Here is a 16,641-nt window from a genome sequence, read left to right on the forward strand (position 1 = left end):
TCATAGCAACCAGTGGAACTTAGACGACAAGATTTTTTGTTGTTCATTTAACAGGTTTTTTGTCTGATGTCATTGACGTCAAAATCAGTTCGTATTCAATCGGCAATTGTCTAGAAAACCTAAAAATATTAAGCCGAAAACCAGCTTAATCGATACGTATAGTGGTTATAATTACTTAAAATTAGGTTAATTGAACTTTTTCGGAACTTTCTACGTATATTAGAACGATTTATACGCATTTAAATTCGAATATAAATACTCAATTCTGATTGGCTAAAATTCGTTCTTTATTTACTGCGTAACATCCTCCGGCCCGGAAGAAGATGTTGGGAAAACTGGTACAAGTTTTACAAGCGGACGGACGAGTGAACCGGTCGACGTACGTAAAACGGCGGAGCGCGCGACGCTATCGGAGCCGTAACGGAGTTCCACAATCCGAGCGGTAGGGTAGTAACCCCTAGGGTTGGCTTCCTCAACTATCCAAACCAAGTCACCGGTCTTAAGGTGTTGCTCGGCAGGCGCCTGCCACTTAGAGCGTCGGTTCAGCGTCGGTACGTACTCTTTGATCCAACGGGACCAGATCGCATTAGCGTACGACTGCGCACGTGCGTAACGTTTACGATGGTCGAATTCATTATTGCCGACAACAGACGGAATACCGGTAGAGTGTTCTCCTAAAAGAAAGTGGTTAGGCGTTATGGCGTTCAAATCGCACGGATCAGCGCTTACGGGTGTTAAAGGACGGGAATTGAGAGCATTCTCCACGAGACAAAAGGTAGTATGCAGTACCTCATCCGTGAGGCGACACGTGCCAAGAATAGTATACAACACGCGTTTGAAGCTGCGTACCAACCTCTCCCAGATACCACCTTGATGTAGTGCGCTGGGTGGATTGAACCTCCACTTAATACCTTTGTGAGCGAGCTCAGCTGCAATGTTGACAACGTTCCACTTTTCAATACTTTCTTGGAGTTCTTTCTCCGCTCCAATAAAGTTAGTGCCATTGTCCGACCAAATCATGGCAGGTGTACCTCTACGTGACACAAACCGCTCAACTCCCATAACACAAGAACTGGTGTCCATGGATGTAACTATCTCGACATGGACAGCGCGAGTAGTGAGACAGGTGAAGAGGAAGCCCCACCTTTTCTCAGTAGTACGGCGGACAGTAACATAGAATGGCCCAAAGTAGTCAACGCCAGTGTTCGTGAAGGGAAGAGACTGGTAAGCAAGTCTCTCCTTAGGTAAGTGAGACATGATTGGTTGCATAGTTACAGCTTAGAATTCTCGGCATCTCAGGCAGTGTGCTTCGATGGAACGCAAGGATGATCTTAGTTTCAGTACTGTGTAGTGTTCCTGCACAATTGATCTTAGGTATTCAACGCCCTGCTGGTAATGCTTTACGTGCGTGTGTTCAAGGAACAGTTTTACAAACGGATGACGTGCATCTAAGATGATTGGGTGCTTTACGTTAAACCCAACTTCAATTAACCGCTTGATGCGGCCCGAGGAACGGATTAGCCCATTTGGACTAATAAACGGTGAATGTGGAGCAATTCGGCTACTCCGTTTAACGAATTTATTGTCAATGAGATCTTTTCTTTCGGCTTCAAAAGACTCTCCTTGCACCAAATACTGTAGATGACGCTGGGCTTCGTCAAGCTCAGTAGGGTTGGTAATGCTACCATCGGGGTTACGGTAGCCGGCATGTTTCGGCAAAAGCCAGAGAACGTATGCGGCAATGCGCAAGTGCTTTTGATAAGAACTAAACTTATCAAATGGGAATAACGACGGAACGGGAGTTGTCTGTTTTTTAACAGATGTAGCGAGAGAAACAGTGTCTTCTATAATGACTGCTTGGTTGACGCCAAGTTTGATGTTATTAATGACGTCTTTGTTCGGCACGAAAGGGAAACTTGAGTTAGTTAAGAAATGTGGACGATTGACCCAACTGCTTAGTTGCAAAACCTCAGCGGACATTCCACCCGTGCCAGCGTCAGCTGGATTATCCTTAGTTGCGACGTGGTTCCATTGGTCAACGCTGGTATACTCCAAAATTTCACAAACGCGGTTTGCAACAAAGATTAGTTGCTTTTCATTAGAGTTAATCCATTGGAGAACGGTCGCGCTATCTGTCCACATGAATACTTGGTTAACAGTTACGGTAAGTGCTTGTGTAATTTCCTACTTTCATTGGCGCCACGCGCGCTTTCCCCAAAACAAACGCAAGCTCTGTTTTTTCATGGCCCGTAGGTGTTTTTACTCGGGCTCGCAAGAATGCGACCGCACTGAAAATATCCTGGGAACTGTCACCGAACATATGCAACTCTATATTATCAAAGGGTCCACTAAAGTAACTTCGAGGAATTTTGGTGTTTTCAAGCTTTGGTAAGTCCGCACTCCAAACCAAAAATCTTTGAACCATGTCCTGTGGGAGCTCGTCATCCCATTGTTGTCCTGTGACACGCCAGATGTCTTTTAAGAGCAGTCGCGAACCGACGGTAAACGGTTCGACAAGACCAATGGGGTCAAAGACTTTCGAGACAAGACTTAGGACCAAGCGTTGCGTGAGGGACTTGCTGATAGCGCAGCTTGTACCCCGACTCACAACTAAAGTGTCATTAGTGTGATCCCACTTTAACCCTAGCACATGCGATGAATCCTCCTGACATGAAACAATAACCTTGGGCTCAGTAGATTGAGGGGAACCATCAATTCGGTCAGCCAGATTTGGTACATTGCTTACGAACTTTGTAAGCTTGAACCCACCGAGATGGAGAAGATGTACCAATTCCTTCGATCTATTGATGGCTTTCTCGGGAGACTCCACTGAGTCAAGATAATTGTCCATGTAGAAGTTTTCAAGGACGGCTTTTGCAGCTTCGGGGTAAAACATGGCATTGTCTCTCGCAGTGCGTTGTAATGCATAGTTGGCGCAAGTGGGCGAGTCTTTAGCCCCGAATATATGGCGCGTATATTGATACACTACAACGTTTGATGTGGGGTCCTCCCGCCACAAAAAGCGAAGTTATGGTTGATCTGATGGTAACACGCCAACCTGTAGAAACATTCCCTCGATGTCGGCGGACACGGCATATGGATGTTGTCGGAAGCGAAGAAGTACGTAAATAAGATTTTGGAGCAGATCAGGGCCAGTGAGCAAAGATTTATTCAGTGAGGCGCCATGAAATTTTGCTGCTCCATTGAGCACCCTACGCTCCTTACCTGGTTTGTTCGGGTTTAAAACCGGATGGTGGGGTAGGTACCACTCTTTATGAGACCGACTCTCAAACTTGTGAGCGTCCGGAACCTCAATTACAGACCCCTTTTTTAGGTCTTCCTTGATGGTACTAGTATACTTCTCTCTGAGGTCCTCATCCTTGGCCAAAAGTTTTTCGAGCGATTTTAGTTGCACAAGGGAGGAGAAGTAATTATTTGGGAGCCGGATGTTGTCTGCTGCCCACAGCATTCCGACGTCGTATCTTAGGCCATTGTGTATGGTGGTACTCTCAAGGATCTCGTGAGCCCTTGCGTCTGCTGCAGATCTGGAGTCGACCGCTTGTTCGCCCCAAATGATTCAATGTCGTACCATGACTTTACTTGACTTGCTAATTCATTGTCATGTTCGATATTCACTTTAAAAAACGTTGAGGTTAAACAAGAACTTGATGGTAACGGACCGCTTAAGACCCAACCTATGGGTAAGCGTACGGCAACGGGTGAACGCTTCTCATCGGCAGAGAAGTATTCTAACGGGCGGATGGCATGATAGACATCTTGTCCGAGTATCATCTCAATGTCTTTATAGGAATATGTCACGGGATCAAGGACCGCTAAGTGTGGGTAAGTCTCTTGCAGGGCCTGTACATTAATTATATCAGAGCCGACGTTCAGACTCTCTTTAACGAAAGGGTTGATGGTAAATGGTTCGAAGTCTTGATGTTCTTTTGGTTTCACAGTAACTTCAACAATCCTAGTGTCAACTACTTCTTCGGTATTAATACCCTTGACAGTTAGCTTTAGTGCTTTACCGTGCAAACCGAGTCAATCTGCGAGACTACCGGCCACCCAAGAGTTACTGCAGGCGGTATCACACAAAACTAAAGCCTTGGTATCTAAACCGGACGAATTGACCAACTGCAATTCCGTTACCTGAAGGAGCCCCTTAACATCAGTAACAGATGACATTGTTGTGGTCTTATTAGACGGCTGTTGACTAGTAGTTGCTTTACTTTGACCTGTGTTGCCAGAAGACTGGATTGTATTGGGATATGTTGACTGTTTTGTTGGGAAAACCCTATCTGCTCCATGCAATAGTGAGTTATGCGAACTATTACACCCCTCTGCTCGGCACTTTCTTGGCTGAGGGCACTGGCGGAACGTGTGCTTGTCCCTTAAGCACGAAAAGCAAAGTTTGTTATCCGCCACCAACTTAGCTCTCTGGGATAGAGTCTTTTCCTTGAAAACTCGACACTCCCATAGCCGGTGGTCACCTTTGCATACAATGCACCGAGAGTAAGCGTTTGTGGAAGAAGATGGAATTTGCTTCTTTGTGTCCCTTTGTTGTGAGTTTGATGCAAACACTTTTGAGGCTGTTTTGGTCTTTGTTACTGAAGTGATGTTCTCTTCAGGTTTGGCCTTGGTTGCGCTTTGTTTCATAAGGTCATGCGCCTCAGCCTTTTCTTTAAGCCAATCGTTAAAGTCAAGGAGGGTAGGCTTGACCCAGTGCTTCTTAACCATAAAGAGTGACCATGACTCTTTCATGTTTGGTGGTAACTTCTGTACCGCTTGGTTAAGTAGGGAAGTGCTCTTCAAGTCAGCATCATATGATAGCGACTTGGAAACCCCAACGAGGCTGGATATGGCTGCAGAATAGTTAATGATGTTATCACTATTGTGCATTTTAAGAGGCGGAAAGTTGCTTAGTTTATCCAAGTGTGCACTAATTTACGTTCCAAAGTCCTTAGTGCATTTAAATTGTGCATTAAACCACAGTAAGCAAACTCGGCGATTGCAATCTTTGCTTTACCAGTGACGAGTGTCTTAAGGTATGTCAATTTAACGTCATCAGTGAGCGTTTGCGAGTCAATCGCGCTTTTGAATTGACCATACCACTCGTGCCATTGTAATGGATCGCCATTATACTGAGCAAGTTTCCACTCTGGCAAAATGTCATTTTTCTTGCTGTTTATTGCGTCAGCCAACTCCCTAAGCAATGACGCATTGTCCGGTATCGGAGGTGCAGGTGCAGACACCTGCGGACCACTCCAACTCAACGGTGTGGGTCCAACATAAGGGTATGCTGGCTGAAAAACAGGAGTGGCTAGACCAGGTACAACATTACTAGTAGTCGCGATTGGGTTTTTCTGCTGTGCACCTGATGGTGGTTGCATATCAATCAAAAGGGGTGAATTCGAATATATTCGTTGTGGAATATTAGTGCTTGAGGGTGCGATATGAGTGTGTACATTTGGAGGCAGACAATTCACGGTGGTTGTGTCTTGGTTGACTATTGACGGTCTGTGCTGTGGAAACCGCCAATGACTCATATTTGGCACAAAGTTTTGGCCAAATGGGATATTTGGCATATTTGGGACAGGAGCAGCAACGGAACGTACAGCTTTGTGTATTGGGTTATTATTATTCTGGAAAGTGTTGTTGACAAGAGGAGGATTAATCAAAGGGGCGCGTGGGATGGGAGCAGTGAGGTTAGGTGCGAAGACTGGTTTCGGAATGGGAAGGACGTTAGGATGAGCAGGTTCGGAGTTGTGCTGTTGAATGTTCGGACTTGGTGGGGCGCTTGGGTGCAAGGGAACGTTTATTGCGGGGGCTGGATGATTTGTTGTCGGAAAAGGAGGAAGAGTGGCGTTTGGTGCTCGGGACAAAATTAAATTGTTGTCGTGAGCATGTACTCTGGGCCGAATTATTCTTGGGCAGACTTGATGTTTCAGGTCCCCTGGATTTTGAATTTTGAAGTTGAGGGCGTGGAAAAAAATTGGACGAATTTTTTTGATTTATTTGTGTTCCAACGGGCTCTTGAGTGGGTGGTGAAGAAGCCCCTGGTGCGTGTACAGAAGGCGGGTGATTATCTGAGGTTACTTGGTTAGTTGTGCTCGGGAGCGCCATGCTTTGCTGGCCTGTTTGATCCATTTGGGCCCTTAGGTGCGCCTGGTACAACGCCTGTGTGTTAGCAGCAGCCAAAAAACTTTCAGGTGGGGTATAATAGGGGTCGAGTTGCTGCAAGGTCTCAAAGCTTAAGAAGTAATTGCCTCGACAATTTTTAGGAATGGAATGCCTTGAAATGTCAGTGTTGTGATCTTCCACTGCTTCGTCGTTATTGTGGCTAGGGCATTCTGGAGGGTCTCTCGTCACCTCTGATTCACTAGTTTTCTCGTTGTTAAAACTTAAGGCAAGTGAGGTGTTGATCCAATCCTGGACAACCTTTTCACTTCTCATTGAGCTCTTAGCACTTGCGGTGGTTTCAGATTGGCTACCTTTAGAAACGGCGTCCAACAATTCAAATTCTTGCAGAGTTGCCTCAGCCAACCTTTTCCTGTTGTTTTCCTCCAGTTCATCCAATTCCATTTGTTTTTTCTGTTTAGCAAGGCGAATGGCTGCCTCATTCTGTTTTTCAATTTCTTCACGCTTCATCTTAGCAATTACATAATCATGTTTACGCTGACTGGATGTTTTTGACGATGTCATAATTGAGGGAAGTCTAGAACGAATGGAAGCCCTTGGTTCCTGGAACTCAATCACTTTATCATCAGCAGAGTTGATGTAGTTTCGTGCTGAAGTGAGTATTTTGTCGTTCTTAGTTGTCATTGCCTCCAAGTAAGACTCTAATGAAGGAACAAGTGCACTTGGATCCTCCGTTTTTCCAGCAAATGCAATCAGGTCCTCATTTTTGTCTACAACAGTCCTAAATGCTTCGCTGCACTTTGTTACTAGGCGTTCAACTTTCACTCGCCTACTTTGACTATTTATACAATGAAGAATATCTTCATGTATAGCATGCAATTCAGCTTCACGCTTTGACCTGGCAGCGTACAACTTTTTGACTTTTTGATCAAGACTGTTAGACATCACGATGTTATTATTTCCAAATACCAGCAAAACTACCACTGCAAACGGTTATCTTTTTTAAGCACACTCCAAACAAATCAAACCCACACAAAACAATCCCAACGCAAAAAGGCACCAAACACAGCACACTGTAGACAGTCTGTAAAACAAGCCGCCCAAAGAGCAAAAAAAGGTCGTCGAGCACACAGTGCCCGACAAAAACAGAAGTGGGGCGCTGAACGCTAGGCGCTCAACGCGGAGGTAGACTAAAGACACACGGGAAGTCAAGCGAGCAACGCGCGACGAAACGGAGACGTTAAGGACGGGAAATCGAGCGAGGAACGCGCGACGCAACGGCAACGGAACAGAAGAGAAGTCGAGCGAGCAGTGCGCGACGGAGCGGAAACGGGACGTGCGGGAAAGCGAGCAAAAAATGCGCAACAACGAAACGGGACGGTGGGAAAGAACGGGCGGGAGAAACTATGTTAGCAGACCACAGCAAAAAACTCAACCAAACAACCTAGCCGTAACTTCAGAACAAACTTAAGTCACACCCTAGGAAGAGAGAGAGAGAAGCTACTGCAAGACAATCTAACATAGTTCATAATGGGTCTATAACGACAAATTTAACGACAAACTAATTTACGGCAATGCAGTAGTACACTAAAAGGATGTAAACGTCAAGAAATTTACTAGCCGTAACTCCAGAATAAACTTAAGTCACATCCTATCAAAACCCAAACCAAAACAAACAATCAAAATACTAACGGTATTAAACAAACTACAGCAAAATTGAATGAACTATAATAGTGTATTTGTAGACTAAGACAGTTGGAAAAGTCAAGAAACAATCCAGCTGTAACTCGAGAATAAATTTAAGTCATACCCTAAAAGGTAACAAGACCAAACCAACTAGCAATTATACAGGTACACACAAACATAGAGCAGCAAAATCAAAATACTACAACAGGAGGGCTAGTAAATTAGTAAAGTTGAAAAGTCAAAGAACAATACAGCCGTAACTCGAGAATAAATTTAAGTCACACCCTAGAAAGCTATAAGACCTAAACAACAAACCAGCATACTAGCATACTCAACATACTACAGCAAAAACAACACCTTACTTCATCACATATGACATACTACACTGAAATCTGGAAAAGAAGCGGAAAAAACGAAAGGCGAAGTTTTGGGAGAGCGACGTTATTGAAAAAAAAAATGTAGCACGGAAAACTGAAGAGCCAAAGGACGAAAAAGGACGCGGGCAAAACGGTTCATAAACGATCGACAAGAAAAATCATGGGAATTCGATAATTTTTTTTTGCAGGCCGGAGTTTGTGAAAATTTTTACAACTTTCTTTTTGTGTTAATTGAGTTTCACTCAATTTACGAACCTTCTTGTTGAGAAAATTATTTTTTTACAAATTTGTCAAACTTTTTTGCCTTTGTCCATTTTTTTCAAATTTTGGTCAATTTTTTGCAAATTCTTGTTTACGGAACGGTAATCCAGTAAACAGGTCGGGTTTAATCTCGAAAACACGGTTTATCAATATTCGTTATTGATTTTCTAAAATTTTCAGAATTGCCTTAAAATTGACCAAAAATTTTCAAAATTGAACAATTTAGCATTATTTTCTATCAATTTCCTCTATATCAAAAATTGTTTTTGATATACGAACCGACTTGATCACTTTTTGCAAGTTTTCGACAATTCGACCCAAAATTTTCAAAATCCATGTTTTCTTGTCTCAAAAATTATGTTTGCGGACTCCCCATACCAATGTTTTCTACAAAGAATGGTCTAATTTTTTTCTCCCCCCCCCCCTGCGATGTCCAAAAAATAACTCACGTGTTGGGTTTATTGCCGTCTAAATTCCAATATCTAATTTATGGCTCGACATTTTGAAAACTATTGTTCTGTCTTACAGTTTTTTTAGTGTCAGGATGACCTCTGCGTGACTCCTGGAACAGTCTCTTTGATCCTCAAGGCCCCAAGAGATTCCTTCTTCCTGCGTCTCTGTAGTTCAGCTCAGGTCCTCCCAAACTTTGATGAAAATCAGTACCACTGGAGCACGTACATAAAGAACGCACCCAGAACCTGATCGCTACGTTTGTGTTGATAATTCTCAATGAAACTCGTTGTTTTTGTGTTGCGTCTGATTACTTTTGTCCACTTTGGCTGTTGCGTCACTCATTTTTCCGTCATAACTACATACGAAGGCTGGCTCCTTCGAGCATTGCAGAAAGAAAATAAACTTACCACAACAGGCTAACTGTAATTTTCGCAGGCCGGGAGCGGCACCAATATTAACTCTGATAACAACAGTAGTTCGATTGTGAATTAATGGCGGTGTTCATACATAAAGCAACGTTTAAACATTATAATATCAAGACAACGTACAAGCATTAGCGATGGTCATAGCAACCAGTGGAACTTGGACGGCAAGATTTTTTGTTGTTCATTTAACAGGTTTTTTGTCTGATGTCATTGACGTCAAAATCAGTTCGTAATCATCCAACAATTGTCTAGAAAATCTAAAAATATTAAGCCGAAAACCAGCTTAATCGATACGTATAGTGGTTATATTTACTTATAATTAGGTTAATTGAACTTTTTCGGAACTTTCTACGTATATTAGAACGATTTATACGCATTTAAATTCGAATATAAATATTCAATTCTGATTGGCTAAAATTCGTTCTTTATTTACTGCGTAACATGTACAAACAATATATTTAGTTAACAATGAGGAGTTAACAACTTAGTCCTAATAATGAAAGTTCTAGTAAAATCTTAAGATAATGAACTTTAGGCCTGGTACGAAGCAACGGCTACTATGATGCATGTTAAATGTTTCAAGTTTATAAAAGACTTGCCAGTTAACTATCTGGTACCAATGACTAAATAAATTGCAAGATTCTTACTATATTCTCTTAGAATCTGGTCATTTAGTATGAGTTATTACGGATCTTACAAGATAACTAAGCTGCAATGCCTGGTCCCTACTGCTAAATAAACAAACAAAATTTGAATCAACAGATGCAAATCAGTAAGAACATACTTCCTTGCTTTTTAAAAAAGTTTTCACGCTATTGTCTGGATTTAAACGCTGCTTTCTACTCATCTTGTTTGAATTGAACGGTTGATTATGATTAAATTATTGACACCAATGTTGTAACTGCTCAGAATTGAAGAATCAGTCGCCTGACAAGGAGAACTTCAGCTACATGACAACTGGCTATCAATTCGCTCTCAACACAAGAGAGGGTCGCAGTGCCCGCAGCCGAAGTGCCCGTGCCAGCTCCACTCACAACCGGTCCTCAGCCACAGTTCCCAGGTCAAGGAAGAGCACCCAGAACAGGATATCGAATAAAGGAATCATCACTGTCACTCACGAAATGGACACAGAGTCTGTGAGGAATATCGGGTACGTGTTTTGTTATGTTGCATATTTTTTGTAAAGTCATATCTTTGTACCTTCCGGACAATTAACCATCGACAGAGAACGTACTAATGAATTTTTTATGGAAAGCTTTTTAATAAAATGTGTTTTTTTTTTCGCCAAGCTAATGTTATGACAGCCTTTCTTGATCGCCCTACTTGAGAAGACCGAACGAAATACAAATGAGACAAAGTTTATCTGTTTTTAAAAGCGCGAAAGCATCAAAGTATCTGGTCTTCAGAAATAGTTATAAACTAAGGATAGATAACACACATAACGACGCCATTAACATCATTCTTTTTTTAGCAATAAATCTTTTTTCACCGACGATTTTTCGTATAAATAACCAAAAACTTCTATTAGGTTGCAATTATCCCAGGTCCTTTTTCGTCTTTCTTTGAGAATTTTTTCAGAAGAATATTTTCTTTAATTTCAGACAAGAAGTGCAGTATGAACCTGTACCTGTGAGCCCAGTTGCCACACAATCAGTCACTGACCTGGTTGGTCACATAGAGGAGTTTCACAATCACCACCCTCGGGTAGCTGCAACCCATCAGGATTCGAATGCGTTGGAGGATTCTGGAGTCTCATTCATGGAATTCCAGAACGAGTTCTGTAGACACTACCCAAATTACGGGTTCATTGACAACGAACAGTCTTCAACCTAACATGACTATACAGCTAAAAAAAATTAGCAGTAGTTTGATAATCATTTTTTGCTATACCATTACATATCACTTTAGTTTTTGTCACAAAAATGATATCGATGCCTCTAACATGGGCAGATAAAGGTGTAACATATTTTAGATAATCATTTTCTGATAATAGTGTAGTATTATTACATAAATTATTCATGCCCATCAGATTTTCGGCGGAGCCATCTTTGTAGTATAAATCGTTTTGATGATCATTTATTATGAATTGGAAAGGTATCCCAGTCCAGAACTGTTCAAAATTTGACGTATCGACTGCCATTGACTTCTAAAAAATGCGCAATTCATCGCAAAAATTGTGCTGAATGATTTTAAACTGCAGATTAGGGTTCTAACATAATTTTCAGCGGAAAACTCCATCTGCATATTTCATGCTTTATAAGCTATAGGCTCTTTTTCCTTTCCTATACATAGCCAATTATCATTCCATTTCTTTATTTTAATTTTTTAACAATTACGCATTGATTAGAAAAATTTTGTAAGAACTTAGTTAAAGACGAAATGTGCTATAAAAAATTAATCTTTTAGAAAAATGCCGTATAACGCGCATTTCGTACAATTTTGTGGCTGCATCACGCATTACTATATAATTGCGCGCTGAAACCTCGACGCAGGCTCAAACTAAAGAACCTTTTAAAGAGCCGATAGCATTTTGTTTGTTGGTTCAAGTTTTGGCGCCCGAAATTTAAGAACCGATTCCTCGCTAAGAAATATGAAGTAATGCGAGTTAAAAGGCAGTAAAGACTTTATCAACAGCCTCCGTCATTAAGAAAGCAGGATGCTAAGATTGTACTATGACAAAGTTTGGAACAAAAGCCGTTCAACTTACCCCATTGTAGATGTACGCTCAAAACTGACCAGAATCTTGAGTTTAAACAACATTAATGATCGCTTGAGGAAATTATCGTTAAGCACTCAAAATAAATTTAAAAAGTTTTGTCAAAATTTAATTTCAACTTTGGTCAAAATACAATCAGAGGGTTTTTCGCCCTCACGCTCAAACGTCTAACGGGTGGACTGCTCTATCCTCGCAACATCTATCCTCGCAGCATCAACGACAACAAAACAAGCATTAACGAAAAACAGCTCAAAACAAAAAAAAAACGCTGGGCAGATCCAATAACAGTCAATTCGCTCAAAAATTAGAACTTAGAGATGTGAGTAGTATCATTAGAACACCCTTCAAGCGCAGAAATTTGAATGAAAAAAAATGTTTTTTGGATTTTGTTTTTTAATCGAGGAGTTATCAGGGTTTAAACTTTTTGGGATCCTTTGACTTTTGGCGTAAATTTGTTCACTTTTAATCCCTTTATTAATTCCTCTCAAACGAAGTTTGTAGCAATTATATTAGTTCTGTCGGTCTCCCATGCGATTTTTCGCTTTACCAATTTTTCGTCTGACGCTTTTCGTTTTTGGTCCTCAAAAAAGGGATAAACGGGTAGCGCCCAGCGGGCATTAAGTGCTCTTAGAGCCTTTCAGCTCTGTTTCAGCTCAAACTGTTGTGGAGACTTATACTTATTCTGTGAAGGGCTGTTCTTAGAGGTTGAAGACACCCCCACCGTTGACCCCCCAACTATTGCTCATCCCCCACCCCCACCTAACTTGCCCCCACCCCGCTGTTGCCTACTCACCCCTCCCACCCCATCAGCCCCCCCGGTGCACCCCCCAATGGCTACTGACGAACAGCTGATTGCTAAAAACACGCTATTTTATACTATATACCCAACGCTAGGTGTCGTCCAAAAACTTCCTCTAGGGTTTTATAAAAGGTTACTGCATAGTTTTTAGTGGTAGTGGAATGGTTTAAGCATTTTAACATCACGAATTTTGCATTTTTTTGACAAAACGTGCAAATTTTTTCAATTTTTCTGAAATTTACTTTTCAATATTCACGTCTTTCCGGACGCAGGGGCCAGGAAACGTCCTTAAGGATTTGATAATAAGTTACTGAAAATTTTTTAATTGCCATTGAATAGCTTTCAATTTTTTAATATGACAAATATTGGCAATTTTTTTTGATAACTTTTGAATTTTTTCAAGTTGTTTGAAAATTTTTGTCGTCTTTTAGGCTTATCCAGCCTCAAGAGCCAAGGAACTTCCACTAGGATTTGACCATTGGTTACTGTTTAGTTTCTAAAATTAAGGGAATGTTTTTTTTTCTGATTTCAACACCACGAATTTTAGCATTTTTTTTTACAAAACATGCATTTTTTAGATTTTTTGACATTTATTGTCAATATTCAGGTTTCTCAGCCTAACAGAATAGGCTTTAGAATTTGGTTACAGGGAATTGTTTTCGGCCATGGCTTAGCTTTCAACTTTTTTTAACACAAATTTTAGAACTTTTTTTGCAACATGCAAATTTTTCAAAAAAACTTTTAAAATTTCTTTTATTTTCCAGGTTTCATCAGCCTCAAGAGCCACATAGACTCCTCTAGGGTTCGATTATAGAATACTTCATAGCTTCTAGATATAATGGAATGTGTTCAAGATTTTAGTATCATCAATTTTAAAAAAATATATTTGCAATTTTTTCAAGACTTTTGAATCTTTTTGATTTTTTTAAACATTTTTCCGGCACCAGGGTTCTAGGGAACTCCTCCAAAGCTTGATGATAAGTTGCCGAATAGTTTCTAGAGTAAAAAGATTGGTCTATTCAATGACTCCAGCTTTAGCATTTTTTTGATGAAATTTATTTCTCAAGTTTTTGGAAAATTATAATCATGTTCCAAGTTTATGGAACTCTATTAGACAATGGAACTGTTAAAAGCTTGAAATAAGGATACAGGATGGCGTTTTGAGACAATGAAATGATTTTGAAGATTTTAATATCTTAAAATTTAGCAAGATTTTATAATTTTCGGCTCTTTTCAAAACTTTTTGAATATTTTTGTCCTTTTCTGAGTTTAACGATCATTACTGGCCAACGAAGCTTTTCAAGTCTTGAAGATGGGTTACTTGACATAACTCCAGAGACAGAAAATACTTTTAAACTTTTTCATTGCAAAATTGGGAAGCTTTTACCTAAATTTTGCAATAATTTGCAAATTTTTAAAATATCAGTTTTGTAAACTATTTACTAACAAGGCTGGAAAACTAAAAGTTGCAGAGTCGAATCCACATGAAGCTAGCCTCACTTAACCGTGGTTAGCTACTGACAAAGCCAACCGCTCGCCGGTTGTTTGAGAGCAATTCACCGTCGTTGGTCGGCAATTGGACAAACATAACCGTCGTTAGTCGGTTATGTTTGTCCAATTTAAGACGTCCTTATATCGAATTGTTGTTTTAAATACTACTTCAAATAAAAAAACAAAAATCAATTTTTCGTCATTTTTTTCATATCAATAACAGACAGGTCTTTTTAAAGACCAAAAGACCAATGCTTCATTAATGACAAATTCCCTGTATGATCAATTGATGCTCTTGCTTATCTTTTGTTTTCAGGAAATAGCGCATGATTTTTGTTTATGGCTTCAAAAGTGTTCTCAAAAACATTTGGAATTTTCGAGGTTTGCCAGCATTTTGCGCGTTTTGAAATCCCATGACCTAATCTCGCCAATCAAAAGTCCAATTAGTTTCCTAAATAGTGAAAAGTGAACCTATATCTTGCTTTGATTTGATATCTTATGGCCGTTATAATTTTGAATTTTTTTTTGAAAACTAGGTTTTTAAAACTTTGCCCTCGTTTTCAACTTGTAGTTCGGTCTCACTAATAGCGTCTTACTAACTTTAAAAAAGGTTTTTTGGTTTTATCTTTTTGGTTTTTCAACTTTTGATAGTACAATTATATCAAAAAAATTTAAATTGAATATTAAAAAGTTTTATATTTGTTCATAATTGCGCTTCTTCGTTGAAGTCGTCACATAATCGCACTCATAAAACTATAACATAATCACACTGTCGTTCAAAAGCGGCCCATTGGAACACTTTTCAAGCAAGCATTCAATAGTACGTTATGTCAATTGTTCCGACACTTTTGTTGAATGTTTGATTTTTTTTTCCTGTTTGTTGTTTTGTTTTCGGTCGTAAGACTTATTCTGCTCATGAAATTTCTCGTTCTTTCTCGTTCCCAATGAAGTTCTAGTGAGCGCACTAAATGCTTTTTTTTCAAAACTATGATTTTAAGGAGTTTTGATACCACGAGTACTCATAAAAGTTTTGTGATTTTCGCAAGTTTGTTTAGATTTGTGTATCTTTTGTTGAGTTGAGAGTCTTTTGACATTATCAGAATTAGAACAGGTTTAATTGAAATATATGAAGATTTCAGTGAATAATTTTATGGTTTTGGTGCTTCCACAATCCTTCCATGCTATTTTAACTTCTGGCTTTCATTGTTTCATTGTTCGAAATGTAATCGTAAGAACCATTCTGGTACAGAATTCAATCTTAGAACAGATCTCATTACTTACCTTCTTGTTGAGGTACCAAAAAACCTATTTAACGGCACCAGTTAAATAAGTTTCTTGTTTTTGATCTTGATATTTTTTTGATTTTGATACTTGATTTTAATCTTGATTTGTAATTAACTTTCTCTAAACGAATGGTTTCACGATTTTGATTATAATTGTTCTCAAAAATTTGAGAGTATTTTTGAACCTGGCCCTTTTTTTCTTTTTGTCAAATTGTATTTTAGTATCATCAATGACAAACTTCCTCCACTTTCTGGCAAATCAGATCTCAACTTCTTTTTTCTTTTGATGTTTAACAGAACAGATGTTTTGCAAATAGTGACCCCTCACATAATTTTTGTGTGAGGGGTCACTATTTGTGGCTCGTTCTGTTATCTTTCCACGTAACACGTAATGCTTATGAAAACAGGTCCCACTGATTTTCGATTGAGACCCAACATATACAATCTTTCGGATCTTTTTCCATTTGTTTTCCTCACACTGCAATATTTTGTTTGTGCATTATTATTTGCAACCCATAGACCCAAGTGCCATGTTTTCTGATAAAGATGTAATGACACGTTCTCTGTAACTGAGGGAGCGTAGCATACTTGTGTGGCGCAAATAGAAAAGATCCAATCTTTTAGTTATAACACAATTTAATACAAATACTAATTAAGTAATGATAAGGAGCACCGAGTTATAAGCCAATGATTGTATTGTCTTCCATACCCTGTGTTTTCATAAATTGTATGTAATTGTTCTTATTGTCCTTATATAGACTTATGGCTGTTAATTAATCAAAAACTATACTTATTTGATTCTTTAGGAGCTATGTGAAAATTTATCTGGTATATTTTAATTGAAAACTAATGTTGATTATGACTTTTGAGATTATTTGTGCTCAGAATTTGATGTATTTTTGAGCTCGCTCACTCTTCATCTCTTTGTCAATTTTTTGCCTCCTCACTCTAAGAACAAATCCTATCTGGTTTCCTGTAAAAGAACAGTCAGTTTTTGTAGTTTAATCTC

At 39.6% G+C, this 16,641-nt stretch overlaps 2 protein-coding genes across 3 annotated transcripts in view; one reads left to right on the forward strand and one right to left on the reverse strand.

Annotated features, from left to right (window-relative positions):
* The window catches only part of LOC142335151 (uncharacterized), a 64,938-nt gene extending 53,535 nt beyond the window's left edge, over window positions 1–11,403 (forward strand). The window contains exons 9-10 of the mRNA XM_075383515.1: window positions 10,253–10,493; window positions 10,945–11,403. Of these exons, the coding sequence (XP_075239630.1) occupies window positions 10,253–10,493; window positions 10,945–11,176 (473 nt within the window). The 3' untranslated portion in view covers window positions 11,177–11,403. The remainder of the gene's footprint in view (window positions 1–10,252; window positions 10,494–10,944) is intronic.
* Window positions 1–16,641, reverse strand: part of LOC142357168 (uncharacterized) — a 288,587-nt gene that overhangs the window by 232,195 nt on the left and 39,751 nt on the right. The window lies entirely within an intron of this gene.

Source organism: Convolutriloba macropyga, chromosome 2 (assembly GCF_964194025.1).
Source record: "Convolutriloba macropyga chromosome 2, txConMacr16.3, whole genome shotgun sequence".
Taxonomy (NCBI): domain Eukaryota; kingdom Metazoa; phylum Xenacoelomorpha; order Acoela; family Convolutidae; genus Convolutriloba; species Convolutriloba macropyga.